This window comes from Castanea sativa, chromosome 12 (genome assembly GCF_040712315.1).
Source record: "Castanea sativa cultivar Marrone di Chiusa Pesio chromosome 12, ASM4071231v1".
Lineage (NCBI taxonomy): Eukaryota > Viridiplantae > Streptophyta > Magnoliopsida > Fagales > Fagaceae > Castanea > Castanea sativa.
The window spans coordinates 38610557-38630784 of NC_134024.1; the positions used below are offsets into that span (position 1 = coordinate 38610557).

At 34.7% G+C, this 20228-nt stretch overlaps 1 protein-coding gene across 2 annotated transcripts; it reads right to left on the reverse strand.

The window, feature by feature from the left end:
* Nucleotides 1-1053: 1053 nt before the first annotated feature.
* LOC142619729 (phenylacetaldehyde synthase-like) lies at nucleotides 1054-16405 on the reverse strand. Of its 2 annotated transcripts, none has more exons than XM_075792977.1 (13): nucleotides 16020-16405; nucleotides 15673-15793; nucleotides 14982-15054; nucleotides 14486-14716; nucleotides 13735-13898; nucleotides 12127-12267; nucleotides 11095-11154; nucleotides 9988-10152; nucleotides 9785-9841; nucleotides 4709-4773; nucleotides 1870-1993; nucleotides 1597-1734; nucleotides 1054-1453 (listed from the first exon to the last, which is right to left on the reverse strand). In XM_075792977.1, coding segments are annotated over exons 1-13 (1464 nt in total). In that variant the 5' UTR covers nucleotides 16022-16405; the 3' UTR covers nucleotides 1054-1330. The 2 variants fall into 2 exon arrangements, with proteins under 2 accessions (XP_075649092.1, XP_075649090.1); XM_075792975.1 differs by having other exon boundaries at nucleotides 15673-15808.
* Between the last annotated feature and the right edge of the window lie 3823 nt (nucleotides 16406-20228).

Genomic DNA, 20228 nt, shown 5'->3' on the forward strand with positions numbered 1-20228 from the left:
AATTCAACCATTTTGGAGAATGAAAGACATATATATGGTCCCGTAAGCAAGCTTTTTACCATATGATTCCTCTCTTGGAATCTTCTTTCATGTATGAGTCACAATCTTCAGGTATCTGTCACCATGGGTGATTACCATGCACACTCACTGCTGTGCAAATTGGCCAAAGCTTAGCACAATGCAGACAAATTGGTGCTTTTTTTTTTTTTGGAGCTTTATTGTGATTTTTTCCCCCATTTACAACAATTATATTTTTCGCAGAATTCATTTACAATATTATTTTTTTTCACCAGTGAAGGTAACGTGAAATATAAATTTAAGAATGCATATCTATATGTTGTTATTAAATTTGCAGGGACTATTTTACAATAAAAAAATATTATAGGTATTATTTATTACTCCCTACAGGGTTACAAATATTAATAGCGAAACTTTAGATTCTAGAGACATAAAAAATTTGACACCTATTTGACAGATTGTTAATAGAAAATAAATAAATAAATAATGTCAGTTGTGAATTTATATGAAAACCAATGAAAACTTGCCAATTCAACCAATGTGAAAAAAATTGTCAATTTTTTTTATGCAGTAGCATTACTCATATTAAAATATATTAGCTTATCACATTTTTTTTCCCCTTCTTTTCTTTTGGGCCATGCGGTGAAGTATGCGTCTGTACCATCTCAACTAGTGAATTCAGCCCAACTTCACATAATTGGACTCAAGCCCAGTCTGGTGACAACAATATTTCAAATCAGACAGGTTCCTCAAAACTCGATCATTCTAAAGGATAGAATTTTCTTCCAAAGTGGTTTGGAAGAAATTTCATTCAATCTACTATGTGTTGGTAATAAGATCATCCATGTGTCCCCTTTTTATTTTCCTCCCATGTTTTTTGGTTGTCAAAGACTCAAAATTCAAACTAGCTCTTTCCTTGTTCAGATTACAAATTCTAAGCCCAGGAACCCTTGCCTACTTCATTGTCCATTTCTTGGAATTTGGGGTGTTACTACATTTAAAATCTCTGGTCATATGAGAAGAAAATTACACGTGTTTAGAAACCATAATTTTTCTGGTTATTTTCAGTTAGGTCAGACAAAAGCCAGATCAGCAAGTCTTCCCAAATGTTAATGTTTTGAAACTTTCAGAGTACTAATTGTCAATCAACACAATCAAAAGAAGAATCCCATTTATGACTTATGGGAAAATGAATTATTATTTTTTTGAGATATGAAAAGGACAGAGTAGGGGAAAATTTCACAAATTGGTGTCATCAAGTACGAGTAATGGATGTCATCAACTAATGTTTGACACTGTTGATGAACTTATCCTACAATCTTGCAAGCAGGACAGATGCCTCATCTTGCAGAACCTTCCAAGCTGCAGTGACATGCCTCTCTTCTGTCAATGGAGCTCCTACGGCAAAACGTAGTATGTATTTACCTGAAAGGACCTGCAAATAATTGTCACATGCAAGGAACTTAGCTCATGCACTGAAAGTCATCACATGGAAGCAAATAACTATTTTTTGTTTTCTAAATGGGGACAAAAGAAAGAATACCATTATGAATGTCACATGAAGAAAAATAAGCTTACTGTATGAGAAATGAAAATTTTCCCAGTTGAGTTTATTGCTTCTAATAGGTCATTGTTCAATTTATTGCCATTATCTTCATTGTTTCGAGGAGGCAGAAGGCGGAAACAAACTAATGCAAATATCCGAGGGGTAACAACCTGCAAAAATGAATTTTTGTTCACTAATCCAAAACACTTTTTGCAGAAAATCACTTGAATTAACTATAGACATGAAACGTACATAAAATTACATTGAACTTCAGAATATATTATGTTCATAAAGATTACCATTACCTCAAATCTTGGATCTTGAGCAACGAGGCCTTCAAAATGTTCAGCCAACTTGATGTGGTTTCTTATGTAGCACTGTAGGTTTTCTATACCATATAGTCGTAGAACCATCCAAAGTTTCAATGATCTGGGAATCAGCATACAGATCAGTAAATAAAAATATAGCACATGATTGATTATAAATCATTTAGGTTTAGTGTGAATGCGTATGTTGAGTGTCTCTAATTTATGAGCTCCTAGAAAGAGTCTGGATTAAAATTTATGAGCCAAACAAGCAAAAGCCTTAACTGTTGCAATATCAGTGGTAAGTGAGAGGGCAAATAGTGGTGAAGAAATAGGAAGTTGCATACAAAAATTCAGTAGTTAAATATGAGTTGCATACAAAATGAAAGACCTTAACTATACAGAATGTACAAAAAGGATCACCTACATAATACATACAAGATTCGGCTGATTTATAATATCTATAAAAGAAGAAAACTGGATGCAACCAAACAGGAGCTTCTTGCTCATACAATAATCTCAAAATAAATTCTTAATCTGAATGCAGGGAAGCCCAACGCCATTAAAGGTCCACTTGTCACTAACAGTCCAAATAGTGTATGATTAGAAATGGTCTCAAATTATATATTGACTTGATTTGGGTTTTCCTCGAGTAGAAGGAAAGTATATCTTGTTAAATAAGTGACTTGGTACTCATTTTCCACTACGTATTTCTAGGCCGGAAAAGATATTGACTCTTATATATAGAAACTACTACCAAGGAATAGTATTGACTCTTATATAAAGAGAGTGCTACAAAGGATTTGGTGGCTTTTAGCCCAAGAGATACATTTTTTTGGACTCGTGTACATCAGCGATGTACATAGGGAGCATCACAATCAGTCTTTCAAATTACAATGCTTATGCATATCTAATAAAGAGTAACAAGGAGGAGATTTGAAAGTAACATTCCAATCTAGTAAAGTGTGAAAAAAGAGAGATTAAATCTCAAGAATAGATCGTTTACATCCCTCAAAGAATCTCACATTTTGTTCACGCCAAAGACACTACATGATGCAATGCGGCACAGCCCTCCAAAAAGCAATATTTCAATTACCATCAAAAGAACCTTGCCATCCTACCAACAAATCAAGGACTTTTTGTGACATAACCCATAGAAGACCAAACAAACTCCACACCACTGTCCATAAATCATAAGCTATGGGACAGTAAAGAAACAGGTGATCTACATTTGAGCATATAGCACCATTCTAGTGCAATAATACCTCTCTGTTGTAAATTTTCAATAAATAAAATCTTCCTAAGGCAGCAGTCCATGAAAAGAAAGCTACCCTAGGAAGAACCTTTGTTCGCCACACCAACTTCCAAGGAAATGACATGCTGATATCTGGGGTAAGAGAGTGGTAGTAACTGCGTACCTCGAAGCCCTGGCTCTTGGCTGGCCTCCAACAGAGGTTATCAAGATCCTCACCCTTCACTGAGGTGGAATAAATTAGATCCATAAAGGCAGTAAGGGGATCCAGCTCCCAATCATGGACTAATCTAGAAAACTAAGTGTCCCATTAGGGAATGCATAACCTCATCTATAGAAGATTCCTTATCACAGCAATTTCTATATAATACCAGGAAGGCTTTTTTATGTGGACAATCACCACACCACAAGTCATGTCAAAATTTTACTCTAGTACCATTGCCCACATTGAAATGTATAAACCAGGAAAACATCAACCACTACCATCTTATAGATTTCCAGAGACACACCATAAGGGCCCAACACCCCTTTTGTACACCATCTACCCCATTCACTCCAATACTTCACCTCTATAATCCTCCCCCTAAAAAGATCTTTCTTAGTGCCATATCTCCACAATCACTCTCCTAACAATTCTTGGTTAAATCTTCTCAAACTATGAACTCCTAAACCCCCAAACTGCAACGGTTCACAAACCTGAGTCCAGTTAAACAGATGGAATTTAGGTTCCCCACTTATTTCCTCTCTCTTTCCTATTCCAGTGGAGGTGGCTAACCGTATTGCGAAGCTTCAGAGGAATTTCTTATGGAGTGAGATTTTCCTCTCTCTTTCCTATTCCTATGGAGGTGGCTAACCATATTGAGAAGCTTTAGAGAAATTTCTTATGGAGTGGGATTGGTGAGGAACCTAAGTTCCACCTGGTTAACTGGGCTTAGGTTTGTGAACCATTGCAGTTTGGGCGTTTGGGAGTTCATAATTTGAGAATATTTAACCAAGAATTGTTAGAAGAATGGTTGTGGAGATATGGGATTGAGAGAGATCGTCTTTGGAGGGTTATAAAGGTGAAGTATAGGTGTGAATGGGGTAGCTAGTGTGCAAGTCGAGAGGAGAATACTCTTGAAAGAATATGGAGTAGGTTTCTTTAGAGAGTATTTTGATGTTTGTTTATTGTTTAAGTGAGAGAGCACCATTATCATTAAGTGTATTAGAGTTTTGGGATTGTAAGTCTTTGTTTGTGAGTTTGTAAGTTCGTATTGAGAGTTTGCTTTAGGTTTAATGGGAATTTGGGCTAGTTTGTGTTTGTAAGAGGTTTTGAGAATATTTGTATTTGTGAGGTTTCGTGAGTGTTGCATATAGGCCCTTAAAGTTATACATTGCTGTCAAATAAAAGATAATTTCCTTCAAATAGCTTTCCTAAGTTCCCTCCAAAACACTCTAAATTCAATTAAAATCCCTCACTCAAAGAAAGGTCTTGAGAGGATTATCTAGTCCGAAGCCTAACCCCTATCAGATATAATTGTATAACATGAATAGCACATCAACAAAACATAAATGTCTTTCTTTTGGGGAAAATGTTCAAAGGCGCACCTAAAGCGACGTCCAAGAGGAATTTGCCAATCCTTGTAATCCACAACCATATTTGCTTGAGATGCCTGAAATATATTTTGCAAAATCAATCATAGAAGATGTATAGGAAAACAAATTAATACACTAAAAATATCACAGGAATGTTTAATCTCAAACCACATGGCAATCCACTATCAAATATCAACACTCTGGTGCAGACACCAAGATGCACCAGGATTAGTGCTAATTTGAATTTCAAAATTTGAAATTTCATTGATGTAATTTGAATTACTTTCCTCATCGATGTACTGATTGAAAGCCTATTTAAAAAGTTTCAAGTAAAAAATGTAAGGCAGATTGATGAATGAAATTTTGTATTAGAAAATTTGCAATTGCTGGGTGCTGATTCCTAGCAACTTGGGTGCTGATTCTAAAGTTTTTCTGCTTGGTGTTGAATCCAAACCCTAAGTGCTAATTCTTAGGTATATCTGGTGCAGTTATCAATGTAGAATCAGCAAGTGATAATAATAAATCAGAAGTAGGTCCGATTTTAAAAGGCTAAATAGTTTTGGAATTCATATTACTTTGCAGCAGTTTATTGAAGATGCGATTCTAAAATGCTAAATAGTTTTTCCAGGAGCTCTAGAAAGAAGTGTGGTGAAGGTAGTGAAGATGGTGTTGTACCTCCATATTTGGAGGGTGAGATATCTCAGCCCCCTGCTCAAGCCAAATGCATTTTCTGTTTTGGAATGTAGGGGTCTAATAGCCCCTTCAAGCAAAAGGAGATTCGAGCTATGGTGATCAGAAATAGAATCTGTTTGCTGGATTTAATAGAGACTAGAGTAAAACAGATGAATGCTTTGACAGCAAAGAAAATGCTGTAGGGGGATGGGAAAATATTGGTACTTACACTTGGCATGGGGCTGGTAAAATATGAGAGTGTTTGAGGTTCAGTGTGATTAGCATGTCACATCAGTGTATACTGCTACGTGGATAGTGTTGATGGAGGGTTTATGTCATAAATATCTTTCATATATGGTTCCAACTCTAACCTACTGAAGGGAAGACTTTGAAAAGGTATGATTGGCTTAAAAAATAAGGTGCAGGATGGTGCTTGGTTCACAACAGGTGACTTAAAACAGTATTTGAGAGGAGGGTGAAAGATTTGATGGAGAGTAATGGGTATGAAATTGATTTGGATTCTTGATTACACCAGTCAGATTTGGTTGATCATCCTTACACTAGTTGTTTTTATGCTTGGAGTAACAAAAGGGAGGCTAATGAGTACATTGCAAAAACGTTGGATGGAGTAGTAGTAAATGAGAAGTGCTTGCATTAGTTTGAGCAATCTAGGTGAGGTTCCACATCATCAAAAATAAAAGAAAGAGAAAAAAGAAGTGGAGTTTCTAGTTCTAGGATTCTCTGATAATTCTGCAATGCTTGAGGAGTTGCCTAGGGTGCCAATGAGCTATGCTCTACTGGCACTTCCTTCTCCCATAATGATTGGTCGGAGGGTGGTCTTAGGTTTAAGATCCACTGGATGTGTATGTAACCTACAAATCAAGAAACAAAACATTTATGTCTAGGGTGAGTTAGGTCCAAATCCCATTAAAGTTTTAACCATTGGGCTGATCATGAAAATTTCATGTAGATAGTGAAATGTGCGTGAAAGATGGAGGTTAGGGGGACACCTATGTATCAGGAATACCAGAAATGATGGCTCTTGAAGGTAGATTGAAACGATTTAAGGGTGAACATTTGGTTGTTTATGTAATAGGCTAAAGCAAGCTAAACTGGGGTTAAAAGAGGCTCAAAGGTTTATATGCTCTGCAACTCAGGTCAGCAAAACTTTTTTTTTTTTTATATGTAAAAGTTTATTGATCTCAAAAAGGTGAAACACCCTAGTACACAGGGTGTGTACAAGGGGTCAAACAATCAAGAACAAAAATTACAAGAATCTAAGAAATCAAGAAACGGTGAAAAGGATTGGTTCCGCAAGGCAACCAACCAATCCATTAAAGTTCTAAAGAAAAATAGCTTCAAGTCTGATATGGATCTCTCCTTATCTTCAAAGCACCGACTATTTCTCTCCCTCCATAGGCACCACAATAAGCAATGGGAAACCATAAGCCATATATACCCATTTCGATGGCGGCCAAAACTTCCTTGCCAACATGCTAGAAGCCCCACTAACGATTGCGGCATAACCTAGCTCACTCCAAACAACCCAAACACCATAGCCCATATATCCACTAACGATTCACCATTACACTTGCACATATAGCACCAGTCCAATACCCAAAACTTCCTTTTTCGTAAATTGTCAATCATTAAGCATTTCCCTAAAGCAGTAGTCCAAACAAAGAAAGCTACTCAAGAAGGAATCTTCTGATAGAAAGAGAGCTTGCTTAATTTGTAATCTTCACTAAGGCATTCTGCGGAGGCATTCTTTAGGTAGAAATCAAGAATATATTAGTTAAATCTTAGAGATCAGAATACAGCTTTTTCTTCCATAGGGTGACAAAATTCTAGACTGGCAAAAATCAGATTAAGTGTCTAGCGGATGATCAAGGGGATAGGGTTGATAGCATTGATGGGAGCAAGGGCTTAGTAGAAATTTTTTACAAGAACTTGTTGGGATCTAGTAGCAGAGAGCCAATAAATGATATATATGATCAGGTGGTGTAGGCTTAGAATTTTCAGATAAAAGAGAACTAGAAATTAATGTTGCAGAACGATGTCTTTGAAGAGGAAATTAGGAAGGCCATTTTTTCACTTGGCAGTGGCAAGGCTCCTAGGCTGGACAGGTTTACTTCTCATTTTTTCAAATCTTCTTAGAAAATTGTGAGTAGGAATAGACTTTGCTAAAAAAGGATTTCCTCAAAAATGTTAAGCTCTTGCTAACAGCAAACTCTACAATCATTACATTACATTGGTTCCCAAAATTGTAAATCCTTCTAAGATAGACGTGTTCAGACCTATTTCATGTTGCAATGTCCTCTATTAATGTATATCTAAAATATTTGCAGAGAGATTGAGGCTTTCTGAGTTCTAGTGCCTTTCTGCCAAGTAGGAGGATAGTTGATAATTTTTGTTAGTACATGAATTAGTCAGGAATTATCATAGAGACAATGGAGTAGCTAGATGCTTCATCAAAGTGGATTTGATGAAGCTTATGATTTGGTAGAATGGAACTTTCTTATGATTTGGTAGAATGGAACTTTGTAGTGGGTATTTTGAGAGAAATTGGAGTTCCAATGAATTTTAGAAGGTGGATTAAGACCTGTAACATTACCCCAATGTTCTCAGTAGTTATCAACGACATCCTTGTGGGTTAAAGGAAAGAAAGGCTTGAGGCCTGGAGATCCTATCTCACCCTTTTTTAATAAATAAGAAAGATATATATTGAAAAAGCTATTTCATGCAAAAGGCGCATGAAGCAGTCCAAAAAGTACGAGAAAAGAAGAAAAAGTACAAAAAAAGAAAAGACTAATTACATAGGCAAAGAGAACTAAGGAACAAAAGAGGGGGGGGGGGGAGCCCCCAGGCCTGAGTCCACTCAAAACGAGAACCACTAAAAGAAGCAAGCAATTGATCTCGCCCTTTGATATGAGCATGGAGGCTTCCTCAATAATGATGCAAGTTGCTGCCAAGTAGTGAGAGAGTTTGTTTTTCATCCTAAATATGAGAAGATATATTATACTTATCTTTGTTTTTCTGATAATGTTATTATCTTTGGTGGAGAAACGGTGGAGACTGAATTTGTTTTTCTGATAATGTTATTATCTTTGGTGGAGAAAAGGTGGAGACTGAATTACCCAAACGATGCTAAATCAGTTCAAGCACTTATCAAGCCAGTCATTAAATTGTAGTAAAACTGAGGTTTTCATGGTAGGCATCAATGAGGAAATAAAGCAAAAAATTGTAATTGAGTTGGATATTAAGGAAGGTAAACTTCCTGTTAGGTATTTGGGGATCCACTAATATCTGGGAAACCAGTGAAAAATATTGTTTGCCTCTTGTGGAGAAGATCACTGCAAGGATAAATTCTTGGAATGCTATCGTTTGCTGAGACATTGCAATTATTTCAGGCTGTTTTGTTCAGTTTTCAGGTCTATTGGTCAAGTATTTTTATCTTAACAAAGAAAGTGATAAATCCAGTTGAACAAAAGCTTAATGCTTTCTTACAAAAGGATAAAGATGCTAAGATTAAGGTAGTGGAAGTGGCTTGGGAGGTGCTGGACCTAAACAAGAAGAAGGTCTAGGACTCAAGAAGCTGTCAGATTGGAAAAAACTATAATTTTGAGGCACATTTGGGATATATTTACAATTTCTGGATCCATTTGGGTGGTGTGAGTACAGATTTATATTTTCAGGGAAAAAAAACCTATGAGATATTAAAATTCCACAAGATTGCTCTTGGAGGTGGAGGAAGCTACTTCAAGCCAGGGCTGGTGCCAGGAATTTCTTAATATTTATAGTTGGTAACAAGGAAAGCCTCCTTGTTTGGCATGATTATTGGGCATTCCAATGGCCCTCTAATGCAAAAATATGTAAAGAGGATTATCTATGGTTTGGGTAGCTCCATAGATGCTAGATTATCTACCATGATCAGGGATGGTGAATGGTGCTGGCCCTACCAGATCAAGTTTTAATTCAATCTAAAGCTTGCTCATATGACCATCCTGAGCAAAATGAAGTCTTTCCCTAAAAAAGACTTTCAACTGCCTCTAAGTCTGTAAGTCAATAAGTTTAAATTATAAACCAATTTGATTGGCTGATCACAGCATATTATCACTTTGACATGCATGCAAAAACACAGTAAATTATGCAAAATCAAATTTATTCAAAGAGCTTGTCCTTAAACCTTAAGAGGTAACAAAATCGCCTAGAGACCACATCTTATATATATATATATATATATATATATATATATATATAGGAAGTCATTAAAGACAACATAAAGTTGCCACCCCTTTGGCCTAGCCATGTCAAAACCCTTGGCACATCATTACATGGAATTTTTTTTTTAGATCTTTTGTTCACCACTGTTGCACAAGAATATCAAGATTCAAGAAGATGTCAGAAAAAACTTACTTTATTCTTCAAAAACTCTGGATTTGTCGATAGGGACTGAACCAAGGCAGTTCTATCCTGTTGTCAAGAATTGACAAAAGTAAGAAGGGGGGGAAAAAACACCCTCATCTACATATACATATGGAGTAATGAGTACAATAAAGAATTGAAGTATGGACTTTAGGTTTTAATGGTGACATGTGGACAAGTATATGATGGCATACCTTAACCCAAAGTGCTGAACAATCAAAATTTGTTAGAAACCATTTATGTGCATTCATGTTAAATGAGTCAGCTTCTTCAACACCATCAATGTATTGGCGGTACTCTGGACATATACAGGCACTTCCAGCATATGCAGCGTCTACATGAAACCACATCCCATTGCTCTATGTAAAGAGAAGATGCATTGCAATCATTGTAAGATTGTTCAAATCTTAAAAATGTGTTAATTACATATCATAAAATTATATAATACATAAAAACATTTTTTTCAGGAAGAACAGAAAATTTGATTATTTCTTTTATTTTCTCTCCTGCTTTGTGAGAAGAATGTCAAACAATTGAGAAAGAAAATCTTAAAGCTCTCCCTCCTTTCTTTTCTTAAAATGACAAAGTGGTCATCAAGTTCTAAATACATTTTTTTTTGGATAAAAGGTTGGAAGTTCTAAATAATTTTAAATGATGCACTTGGGGAAACTATTTCTATCTCTACTAATATTAGGAAAATTTGGTCCATTTTAATACATAATGCATTAATGAACTGTCTTATGACAAACCATTTCAATCTCTTCCAATTTTAGGAAACTTGGTCAATTCTATACATAATACACATTTGAATTTTCTAAAAGGAAAAAATCCTGCTAACTCATTCAATGCCATAAAAGGTTAGGGACGCCAAGAGTCCAAGACACATCCATCCTGAATGGGGTGGGTTTCCCAGCCCCACCAAGTGGTTAGGCTGGGAATTGGGGTTGATTTTATAATCCAAGCCAAATTCAGGGTGTGGGAAGGATTTGGCCTCCCTACCCTACCCAGAGCACAAATTTCCTTAAAAATTATGTTATGGTTTCAATTAAGCCATTTCTTATTTCTTTTAATAGCTCCCGCCCGCTTTCTCTCTCACGCATACAAACACACATTTGTGGTTAGGCGGTTTGTCTCCCCTCCCTTTTTGCTTTTCTGAAAAAGTTTATTTACTAAAGAATTATAAAAAGACAAGAAAAATGGGGCGACACCTCAAATCATCAACATTAGATCTGTATATGAAACTGATATAGTGTACAAAGCAGATCTCTTGGTTTTCTCATCAGTTCAGTCAATTATGTTACCTTAGCAATCTTTCCAAGAGCAAGCAAAGGATCAACAGCTGTTGATGAAGTAGTACCAACCTACAAGTATAAATGGAAAGCTTCTTTGGTTAATTTTAACTTCTAACATTACATTGTTTCAGAGTTCAATAGTTCCTATTCACCCCCTCCCCCCCCCCCAAAAAAAAACTCCCACCCCTGCAGAATTAAAAAAATATATATATATATTTACATATAAAAAAAGCAAAAAGCATAAAAGAATTTAGGCTCGTGCTCACCATTACACAGAGTTTACCATGTTAATAATCAGTTAGCAACTAGGCATCATTGTCACCATTATTATTACTATTATTAGGCATCCCTTGAGATTCAAGACAATGTTTCTTGCACTTTAGAAATTTTCTTTTAAAAAAAATTAAAAATAAAAATAAAAACTCTAATTATGACATGTTCTAATGAGTAAATCCTGCATCCTCAGCAAATAACATGAAGAAAATTTTTGATCCTGAATTTGACTGGTAATTTCTTTCATTACCAGTCTGGAAAGAAAAATGAAAATCAAAAGCCTAATAAAGAATATGTCAGCTTTCGATCAACATTTATAGATGTTTTGAGTACCATGTCAAAGTCTTTCAAGTTAATATCATAAATTTCACTAAGTCAACAGCAATCATGACAAAATCGTAACTTTTCTTAAATATCCAAACCTCTAAGAATTGTCTAAGCTTGTGCACCTTTAAAATTAGTACAACAAAATTTGCATGAAAATTTAAGTCACGAATATGGCCAAAAGCAGTCATGCAAAATTATAATTTCAATTGGCAGCTCAGATTTGACCAACCAAAAAAAAAAAGACTACTCAACTTTTAATAGAGTAATAATTGGATCATGTTGAAGGTGCCAAAAGGAGGAGAGGGGATTCAAAAGATGGTGTTAAGAAAACACAGAGTATTCTAACCAATTAGTAACTCAGTCAGAGCATTGAAAAGAAAAATAAAATGATGATAGAAACAAAAGGAAACAAGCTAACATCTAAACTCCTTAGTTTCTTACAGTAGCACATAAGAAAAAGGGGACTAGACCGATGGCAACATCATGTGCAATCGCTTCACAAAGAATATCAGGCGAAAGGGCATAGTTAGTTGAAGATTCCGTTTTTAGCAACCTGCAATTCTCCGGATGGATTCCTGCTATCTGCGATTAAACAATAAACATTTATTATTAACCAATATACTGGCACTACTTAAAATTAACATGAACTTGCATATTGGAAAAATCAGGTCTGAGTATGAGTAGGTGCAGGTCCATTGCTTCTGACATTTGGTATAGGCTTTTCTGATTGAAAAGGATCAAGAAGTCTATTTTGAACAGAACTCTGTTGTGTGTTCGATCAGTGGTTTGTTATTTGCGTTTTTGATAATCCAATAGATACAATGGAGGAGGGGGGATTTGAACCCTAGATTTCTCCGTTGGAAAGTCCAAGAAGGGCCAGTTGAGCTACAAGACTCTTGACACTTGTTCTTTGCTTGTTTTTGCTGTAGCTCTGTTTTTAAAGCTTCATTGTTCTGCAGCTGAAGCTGCTGTTGTACTCTTATGCACACTGCCATTTGTACTAGTTATTGTTGAAGAAAAATTGTTTCTTTCACAAAAAAAATAATAACATAAACTTCAAAACCATAACCAATAAACATAAGATGAAATTACTAATATGAACACACCCATAATAATTGTAACTCAAAAGTTATAACTATATTCACGATGTCTCAAGGCTATGCCTCAAGCACCTCTGAGAAACATTGAGAATTTGACATAGAACTGCACCTTCTTGGTTTCCATCATCTGCCTAAGGTAATCATACAAAACCACTTGGTGATTTGAAGGGAAAGAAGAGTATCGCAATTAGCAGTTTGATTTGGTAGATAAAAACACTAAAGAAATTTATTCTTGTGCTAATAATTTATTTTTTTGTTCAGGTTTTCTACCATTATTCACAGCCACATACTGAGTACAATATGCTTTCATGCCTATTCTATTGCCATATGTAAGACTCCATACAGAGAGGAGGGCAAGTCTACTCAGAAATGAATTAGCATTGAAGTACTGACAGATACAGAGGTTCCAAAGAGATGAAACAAAAGAATTTGGCAGCAAAACCCAGAGGTTGGGGTAGTTAGTTAGTACCAGCACCAAGTATTTTAAGAGCTTAAATAAAATTGTATGATAATGGCAAGAGAAGCATTTTGGGATGCTCGGCACCCAGCACCCTTTGAGGTGCCTAGGCACTAAGGTTTGAACCACACCAGCCCCCTCCCCCTATTCACTTAGGAAAAAAAAAAACTTGGCAAGAGCAAAAAGAAAAGGCACAAAAGGAATAAATGGAACAAAAGCTGTTGAAGCTGTATCATCTTTATATAAACAAAATAAGCCTACTAATGGATGCATATATTAAGAGCCACACAATGTAAACTTGGTTATACAACATTGACCATCCTGACAATTTTATCAGTGAGTTTATGTTACAGATCTTAGCATATGAATTAATGCTTCACACAAGTATTAGGAAGCATCCATTAAAAATAAATCAAAACTATGAAAAAGGAAACTAAAAGTAAAATATAAAAAATAGATTGTTTAGATACTTATGCATGTTTATAAAGATACCTGGCAGGCTTTCTGTACTGCAGAATGTGTTTGATCAGATGCATAAACCACAATTTTTTCAAGGGCATTTTTGCCAAGCCTCCTTAAAACCTTGTCACGAGCAGCCAATACCACAACTAAAACAGCTTCACTTGCCGTGCCCTGTATCACTCCACCACCTTGTCCTACAATAAAATTTGCAACATAACTGTATAAACTTCAGACACTGGAAAACAATACAATCCCAAAATATCAGAACCCTTGTATTCCCAAGCTTAAGGTTTAAATTTAACTTCCAAAAGCAGTCCAAATTCAATCTAAAGTAGAGTTCTGGACCTTAATTCAACTCATTACAATATTTGTACACCATATTATCAGACTGTAAAAACATATTTTGACCCAAAAAAAAAAAAACATATATCCTGCAAATTCAAAGATCCTTTAATTTAGTTCATTCACTTAAGGTTGGTGTATTCCTAAATGCAAGGTATGCTCATCTACACAAGCATTAAAGAAATAGTATGTGGTTGAGATTGCTGAGATGATACAATATGTGTCATATGGTTTCCACTACTACCAAATATTAATTGCATATAGCTCTTTTTTTCTTTTTTTGAAGGAAGAAATGTTTAAGTTCTCTGTCAACATCAGGAGGCCCCAGTGTTTCTCACTTGTCTATATCAAGCAGAATAGACACAAAACTTTGACTAGAGAAATAAAGAAGAAGAAGCAGGAGCAAAATGAGCTACACCTTCAGTGAATTAACCCTTACCTGCTGAAAGGAACTCATCAGGCAGTTTAAGCAATTTAGCAAGCCAATCCAGTACAATCATTTCAAGCTCTGTTGCTGCAGGAGAAGTTATCCAACTGAAACCCACAATGTTAAGACCAGCACTGAGCATTTCTCCTAAGAATCCGGCGATGCTGCTATTTGAGGGATAATATGCAAAATAGTTCGGGCTTTGCCAATGGGTTACTCCAGGTAATATCTTTGCCTGAACATCTGGAATCACAACCAAAAAAAAAAAAAAAGAAGAAGAAGACAAAAAATATGTTTTTATCAAAATAGAGAAGGTGGAGAAGGGGGGGGGGGGGTGGTGGAATAAAAATTGAATTATAGATTAGACAGTTTAGCAAGACTCAATTGCATTCGACCAAAAATATAAGAATAAGTGAAGCACATAATCATGCTAGAAATTTATTTTCAAATTACTATTTTATTAACTATGAAGTAATAGGAAAAAAAAAAACTAGTTGAGAAATGTCACCATTAAATATATCATCCAATGATTCTGGATGATTAGGTGCAGAATCTGGTAACATGTTATGAAGATAGCCAGGCTGCACAGAAAGAACCCATTCTTGATACCAAAGGAAGAAGTTCTATTGAAGAGCAAAATAAATTAGGCTGCAATATATAGAAGACAGAAGAAATAAAAGAGACATCGCCAAGAGCCTTGTAGCTCAGTGGTATTAACTTGTCTAATTATAAAGAGAACTAGAGTTTAAATCCCCCTCCCCCATTTGTTGTAAGTTGTAACTATCTAAGTATGTATGCTAGGCAAGCAAGACTATAACCCTCCTCCAAAAGAATCCAAATGATGAGCATTAAGGTTAAGGCCTTTGGACGATATCTGTGGACCTATGTCATATACCAGCATTGGAGGTCAAAGGTAAATCAAGGTCTTTCTTGATCATTATACCATCAAAAGTCAAAACTGGGCTTTCTATGCGGAGTCTAAAAAAGATGAATCTTTAAAAAAATTGAACTATTTTATGATAGAGCAAGGATACACACACATTTGAAACCAGCTCATTGGCACCAATTTCCAATGCTCGCACACTGAGAAACAGAAATCAATATGCCTTTCCAAAATGCTGGTTTTTCTTTATACATAGACATCACTAGTATAAATTCAAAGACACAAGTGTACGTAGAGAAATAGATATTGCCAAAACCTGAACTTGGCTGAGAACAGGGAAATTCTCAATGGTTTTGTAGTAATCAGCAATGAAATCCACCATCTTATGTGCATGTTCTCTGAATTGCTCAGCATCCATTGGCTTCAAGTCACCATCCCTATTATATCCATCCCTGATAAAGTATAAAAAGCAAGACCCACATAACAAAATGATACAAACAAACATTAAAAAATTTCAATAAACAAGACCCAGAAACGGAATTATCAAATAAACACACTCAGAACACAGAAACAAAAACCAACTTATGAAATTTTCATTTGGTGCTACATAGACAAAACAAACAAACTAAACCCAGAAAAAATTGGACAATACTCATGACTTACATTGTTAGTTTTGGGAGAGAAGCAAAGCAAGTGAATGTAGATGAAGAAGAGTTTGCTGAACAAAGCAGGTTTTAGAAGGGTCAGCGAAGTTTATGAATTATTAATCATACAAACAATCAAACAGGGGCTTCTCAAAACAAAAACAAAAAAAAAAAACAAAAACAACAACAACAACAACAACAATCAAACACGGCACTAGGATCAGCGTGGTGACTAATATTCGCTCTGGTTTGACATGTGGGGACGTGGACAAAATCTAGTGGACAAAATCTAGCTCGTTTTTTACAACTGTTTTGCGTGGTTCCTTGAGGACTTTTGTCATTTTTATTTATCCACCAGGACGGCAGGACAACCTCAAACTTGATGTAATATGAAAATAAACGGTCAAGTGCTAATTATGAACACATATACCATCCACAAGTTTTATATATATAATAATATATACTATACTATATTATCAGACAGACATATGTACTATGCTATACTATATCATATATATATATATATACCCATATGCGTTCTATACAAAAGTACCTTATTGTGTACAGGTTATTTTCTTGAAGAACACGACATAATTATTCAATCAGAATAATTATAATTTATATATACCATCCAAAAGGCAAGCAGCTTTTCTTGGCCCCGATATCAATATGGGCGTAGTGGGTGTGGAGGGTAGTCCATGAAATTGGAAACCTTTATTACTAAATTTTGAATGTGTAAAGTTTTGTTTATTTCCATCCTCCTTAATAACTAAACATAAGAAAAGGATAACCCTTTAAAGGTTTTTTTTTTGTTTTTTTGTGGGCTTTAATCCCATGTTACTAAGAAAAAAAGTTAGATGTTTGCTTTATATTTATAATAATACGCTCTGTTTGTTTCAATAATGATGTTTTCTAGAAAATGAGTCATTTTTTAAAAAGCATTTTCTATAAAATTATCTCATTTTTCAATGTTTGGTAGCAACTTTAAATAAGTTGAAAAACAACCTCTTAATTTTCTTTATTTAGCTTGCTGTGAGATAGAATTGTTTTCCAAAAAAATTTAATGGAAAACAATCTCTAAAAATAAGCCATACTTTTTATATTGACTAAACATAGTTTTCTTTTGACTTATATTTTTTTATGCTACCAAACATTGAAAAATAAGGAAAACTATCTTTACACAAGGTTTTCCATTGAAACAAACGGAGCATAGCCTTTAAAGGTTTTTTTTTTTTTTTTAGCTTTCTCCCAGAAAAAGTTAGATGTTGGTTTTATAAATTTCTAAATTATCTTAAGAGTTAGACTAATCTTTTTGATATTTCATCAAAAATAAAAAATAAAAATCGGTTTGAAATGTTCTTAAAACTTATGCATTAGGTGTGCTAAAACACCCAAAATGCTATTTTAACTTGTCAAAGAATAAAAAAGCCCTCTATTGGATGTGCTACTAGAGCAAAAATTTGCAAATTTGTTTTAGCATTGCTACAGAGATCTACTTTTTATTTATTTAGTTTTTCTTTTCCGTTTAACTCTCTCTTCTCTCTTTCTCTTCCCTCTACTCTCTCCTCTCTCCTCTCTCGTCAATTAAGACTAATCCTCACCCCCCCCCCCCACCACCAGCAGCCAAAACAACAATGCACCTCACTTCTTCAACCACTGCTCTACCTCTCTTTCCTCCTCCTCCTCATCATCATCATCAAACAGCGTCATTCCTTCCTCCATTACCACCCAACGCTTAGACTACATTCTCCAATTACTTGGCTGCAAACTCTCAATTGATATTGTCTTCTCTTTTTCTCCCCCTGAATTCAACCCCAATTTGAGTTTGTTGGGCTTTTTTTAGGTTTTTTTTTTGGTGGGTATGAAGAGCTATTTTTAAGGTTATTTTAATGGGTTAGTATGCTAAAATAACATATGGAATGTAGTGTGTATTTTTTTTTTAAAGTAATGTAGAGTATATTGTTAAATGATGCGCTAAATTATGTTTTTTATTTAAGCACACTGAATGATAGTGCGGTATTCATCTATTCTTCTCCTTCCCTTAATCACTTTTGTTGCTCCTAAAGGTACAACCTTTATTCAAAATGGTATTTATTCGTTAGACAAAGTCCCTACATTGGGAGTTATCACCATTCAAAGGGAAGAATGTAACGTGTGATGAAACACTAGTGCAATGGTGTTGATCATCCCACACTGCTTACATCTCTTGCTTATAATTATCAATGATAAGCTATAGTCAGGATGCTTTTATTTGTATAAGTATTTTCATACATTCTAAGGATCCGTTTAGATAGAACTTATTGCTAAAAACTGAAAACTGAAAACACTGTAGCAAAATAATTTTTAAATGTGTGAATAGTGCCGTGGGACCCATTTTTAATGAAAAAGTTACTGAAAAGTGAAATTTGTGGGTCCATGAACAGTGCACGGATGCACTGTTCATGAGGAATTAGTCAACAACTACGGCCTGAAAAAAAAAAAAAAATTGAAAACGCTGAAACGCACAACTTGAACGTAGACGGGCTATCCAAACGCCCTCTAACTCTCGTATACTACCAATTACTAATAGGATATTTTGAAAGGCTTCCGATTTACTATTTTTTGAGTGATCAGCATCAGTCTTAAGTTTTACATTAGTCATGTGCCTGAGAATATAGTCCCCACCCATGCCAAAATCGATTAACTTCATTCATACACAAAAATCTGTATCTTGACTTGCACTGGAAATTTTGCTAATTAAATGCCTAAAGATTTCCCCTCATGAAATTATTAATAAGATGAATCGCCAAATAGCTCTCACCATGCAATTATTATTACTTAAAAAAAAACTTTTTTCTTTAAAAACTTGAAGAATATTTTCTATTTTATTTATTTATCATTTTTAAAATTATTAATAAAATTGTTAAGGCATTAAGAGATAACTGAGATTATGTGTTTAGTGGCTCTGAGGGGTTTAATGTGGTGAAACATGAAGTTAAAGAGACTCCTTTTGTCTAGAGATATGGAGTTTATGAGTGGTAGAAATGAACTAAATAAGAGAGCACTAATGTTAAATCCTGTGTTGGGTGCAAAAGCACGTGGGCCAGCCCACGAAGTAAAAGCCCACATATGGGCTTGTATTTTCATTCCGTGGCTAGCAAGTAGTAGTGTAGTCTCCAAATTCAAGTGAATTAGGATTCATGTGCAACTAGGAGTGTAAGTCGGTTGAGTAATATAAAAAGATAACATATATTAAGTTTTTGTGTATGCTGCATATTAAAGAATAGAGAAAAAGGATTGCCGCCTTCGAGAAAGATAATTTGTGTGTGAGAGAGCAAAGAAAAATAAGAGATTTTTTTTTCTTTAACCGTGAGATATACACAAGAATTATTGTAATTGATTGATTTGATGATAGTGAAATTATTAGGAGTTTGTTTCATGGTTTTTCCCTTTAAAAACAAAAGGTTTTTCACGTTAATATTTATGTTCTTGTGTGTAATTGCTATTTTGAATTGCTAATATTGTTGATAATATTATTTGAGACCTAACATCCTGAAGTTTGGAAACTAAAATAAAAGTAAAGAATTTTGGCTTTTTACAATACCTGAACTCTCTAAAAATTGTATAACTACACTTAAAAAATTCCTTGTGAAAAAAAAAAAATAATAATTACAATCAAAACTCTCTTTACTCCATCTTACACTTATTCTCTCTCTTTGGGGCTTCTTTACCCCTCTAGTTTTTTGGGTTGATTTGCAAGCACCCTGAAAATAGTCACAACAAAATTTTGTTTCGGTCAAATAGGAATAACAACCTAATAAAAAATAGAATTGAAAAACATTATGGTTATTTATTTACTTCATACCTTTAAAAACAAAGTTAGGAATAACAAAAGAAAAAAAAAAGAAAGGCAACACAAACATTACATGAGTGAAAAAAACAACAGCATTACAATCAATCATAACTTAAGACTGTTAAGTCTGGAAATGCCAATACATTCTAACCAAAATTAGTTGACTATCATCTAAATGATACTATTTCGAATTCTTACATCATGTGAAATTTCAATTTTCATAATATAACTGACTAACATATTTAAGATACAACTATGGTTGAAATTATAATGTATCATCACAAATGGTTATTGTACATAGAGGGGTTGCTTTAGATAGAACTATATATGCCCATTACTCTCATTTATCATTGTAATTGGAAGTTCATTAAACCAACTAATCGAACATAAACTCTC